The sequence below is a fragment of the Vigna unguiculata genome, chromosome 1 (genome assembly GCF_037176805.1).
Source record: "Vigna unguiculata cultivar grain cowpea cultivar isolate G323 ecotype 2 chromosome 1, ASM3717680v1, whole genome shotgun sequence".
NCBI classification, from domain to species: domain Eukaryota; kingdom Viridiplantae; phylum Streptophyta; class Magnoliopsida; order Fabales; family Fabaceae; genus Vigna; species Vigna unguiculata.
Window position 1 is genome coordinate 1,764,598 of NC_140792.1, and position 2,721 is coordinate 1,767,318.

General features: G+C 34.0%; 1 protein-coding gene across 1 annotated transcript; it reads right to left on the reverse strand.

The window, feature by feature from the left end:
• Positions 1 to 507: 507 nt before the first annotated feature.
• Positions 508 to 1,349, reverse strand: LOC114165270 (RING/U-box superfamily protein). The gene has a single exon (XM_028049928.2). It carries the CDS (start codon positions 1,195 to 1,197, stop codon positions 661 to 663), a length of 537 nt encoding a protein of 178 aa, XP_027905729.1. The 5' UTR covers positions 1,198 to 1,349; the 3' UTR covers positions 508 to 660.
• Between the last annotated feature and the right edge of the window lie 1,372 nt (positions 1,350 to 2,721).

Consider the following 2,721-nt stretch of genomic DNA (forward strand, 5'->3'; position numbering starts at 1 on the left):
GAAAGGATGTTTAATTTTAAAAATGTAAATATTTTTAGATATATTTATTTTTTTCGTTTATTTAAATATTTTATAAATAAATACTCTAGTTTTAATTTATTACGTATATTATTTATGTTGATTACGTTTGCTTATGCCATACATCTTAGATATAACTTTTTAGGACGTTACAAATATTCGTCCTTCCCACTTTTTAATATTTTTAATTTGTTTCAAAACAATTGATGTTTTAACCATGGATATTTTGTTTTCTAGTTTATCTTCACAAATTATCTCAGTAATTAATAAATAAGTAATGGACAAAACTTACCTACCTACAATGCTATAGATATTATTATACGGGCCTCCAATCAAATTTAAAACTTCACTTTCATATTTAATAAAATTGATGAAAATAAATTCCAAATTTAATTGTAAAAAAGCGACATATTTTAGAATTTTAAAAAACATATATATAATGTATTTATCAACTATACTTAGTGAAAAAAAAAATTCAAATTCCATCACATTAGATCTCATCCAAATTAAAATCCAGAACCCCAATGCTAATCGTTTCGTGTTGACTGAAGAAATGCAAATTCAACAACAAATTTTCTTTTCGTTCTCGCAAGTAACACAAAATAATTAGTTATACAATTCAGACAAGAATGAACGAATGAATCACCTGGCGTGGAAAGCCAGCGGAACGAGCTCCAACATCGGCGTCGGTGACGGCGACGGCGACGGAGACGGCACCGGGGAGTTCCGGCAGAGCGGACACGTGGCACTCATCTTCAGCCACGCGTCAACGCAGTCCGCGTGAAAGCAGTGGTGGCAGCTCGGAACGCAGCGCACGGTGTCCTTAGGAAGGTAATCGCAGAGGCAGATGGCGCAGGAGCCACTGTCGTTGGGCCTGGGGAGGCGGCCGCTCTCTCCGACGACGATCTTCGGGTAGGCCTCGATGGCGGGCTTTTCCAGGCCCAGGACGACGGGCTCGGGCCCACCGGAGTCGTGAATGTTGTGATTCTGTTCCGTTTGGTCGTAATGAGTGTTGTTACGAGTGCGAGGAGAGTTAGATTTGAAGCGGACGCAGGCGTAGGAGGCGAGCATGATGGAGGAGATGAGGACGAGGATGCTGACGGCGATGGCAATGCCGTAGCCGAGACCAACGCCGGCGGTGGTAACGGCGGCGGAGGGTGGCGGAGACGCCGCGAACATTAGAGAGAGAATTAGGAAAAGTTTGGTTGGTTTTGGTTTGGAAGAGATAGTTTAATGGAAAGAGTAAGAGAGTTGGAGTGCGTGATCAGAAGCGCGTTTCGCGGGAAAAAAAAATTAAATGACTTCAGAAACTGTGACATTGACATTCCGTTATAATAAAACCTTAATATATTTCTCATATTTTACTCTTTCATATTCGGAGCGTTTATCCGTTACTTTATAAAAAATATATATATTTTATCGGCATTAATTATTTTTTGTTAATTTTTTATTAATTTTCAACAATGCACGGGATCCAGAGGAGATAGATGTAAAGTTAAATATTACAGACATGGAAATTGTTTCATTTCAAATCAAATGGATAAGTTTTTCCTTTTATTTCAAGCAAATTATGAAATCTTCATGTGGATCTAGGGATTTGTGAGATTCAAATTTAAGCTTAGTAAAAGCTTTAATCAGAAGCTTCTTATTACAAAACTTCTGATAGTGGGATATAAATATATTTGTTATTAAATAACGTACAACAATTTTAGTAGGTGTAGGGTTAGGTTTTTTCACAATTTTGGTGTAATTATTAAAGATGAACATTAACATTGTTGTAATAATTTAAATAGTGATATATGATGCTCTAACGTTCTAATAATTAAAGGTCAAAGTGAGTTTGAAAATATTTATGAAAGAAAGCACACATTTGTCAAAGACAAATTTATGAAATTCATGGATCATTTCAAGTGGATTTGGATGAAAATATTTAAATGCAACATGGCTATGAAGATATGAAGAAGTGTTCTAGTAAAAAGTTGAGAGTCTTAAATCAAAAATAATCATGAACTCTCTTGACTAAAAAAAATAAATTAATGTCAAAATAGTTTCGCCCCTTGATTATTAGAGTTAAAATTTTAGTTATAAGTGATGAGGTTTTTGTAACAGTCCTGTTATCAGTAAGTGTACTGCGTCATTATAGTATAAAGTTGTCTCCGGAGGGATTTGCAAAGGTTTAGCAACAATTCAATCACAACTATTTTTCTCTTAAGATTCAAGTTTTAACAAGGATGTTTATGAGTCAAATATCGAATTAGATATTTGTATCTTCAACTAATGTGGCTGAGCTGGATTGGTGTGGCTCGACCATTCGACACCTTTTTTCTTTTTGTTTTTCTGCAAAAGAATGACATGTAATTTAAGATTTCTCATTTGTCATCCAAAAAGTGTGGAGACATGATGTTTGAGCAAAAAGGGACATGTTTTCTTGAGAAAAGCGTTTTTTCACCTAAGATAAGTGTCTAATTTGTTATGAAAAATGGATGCTATGCAGACACTTATTAATAAGCAAATTGGTTACAAATCGTTTTTATTCCCCAAAATATTCTCCAAAATATTCTCTTCCACATCTCACAAAAAATAGTCCGTATATTCGTTATTTTTTATTTAATTTAGTCCCAATTTTTGTTAAAATGAAACAATTTTTTTCTTTTTGAGACCAAATTTAATTTTTTATAAATATTATATATTTATTTTTAAAAT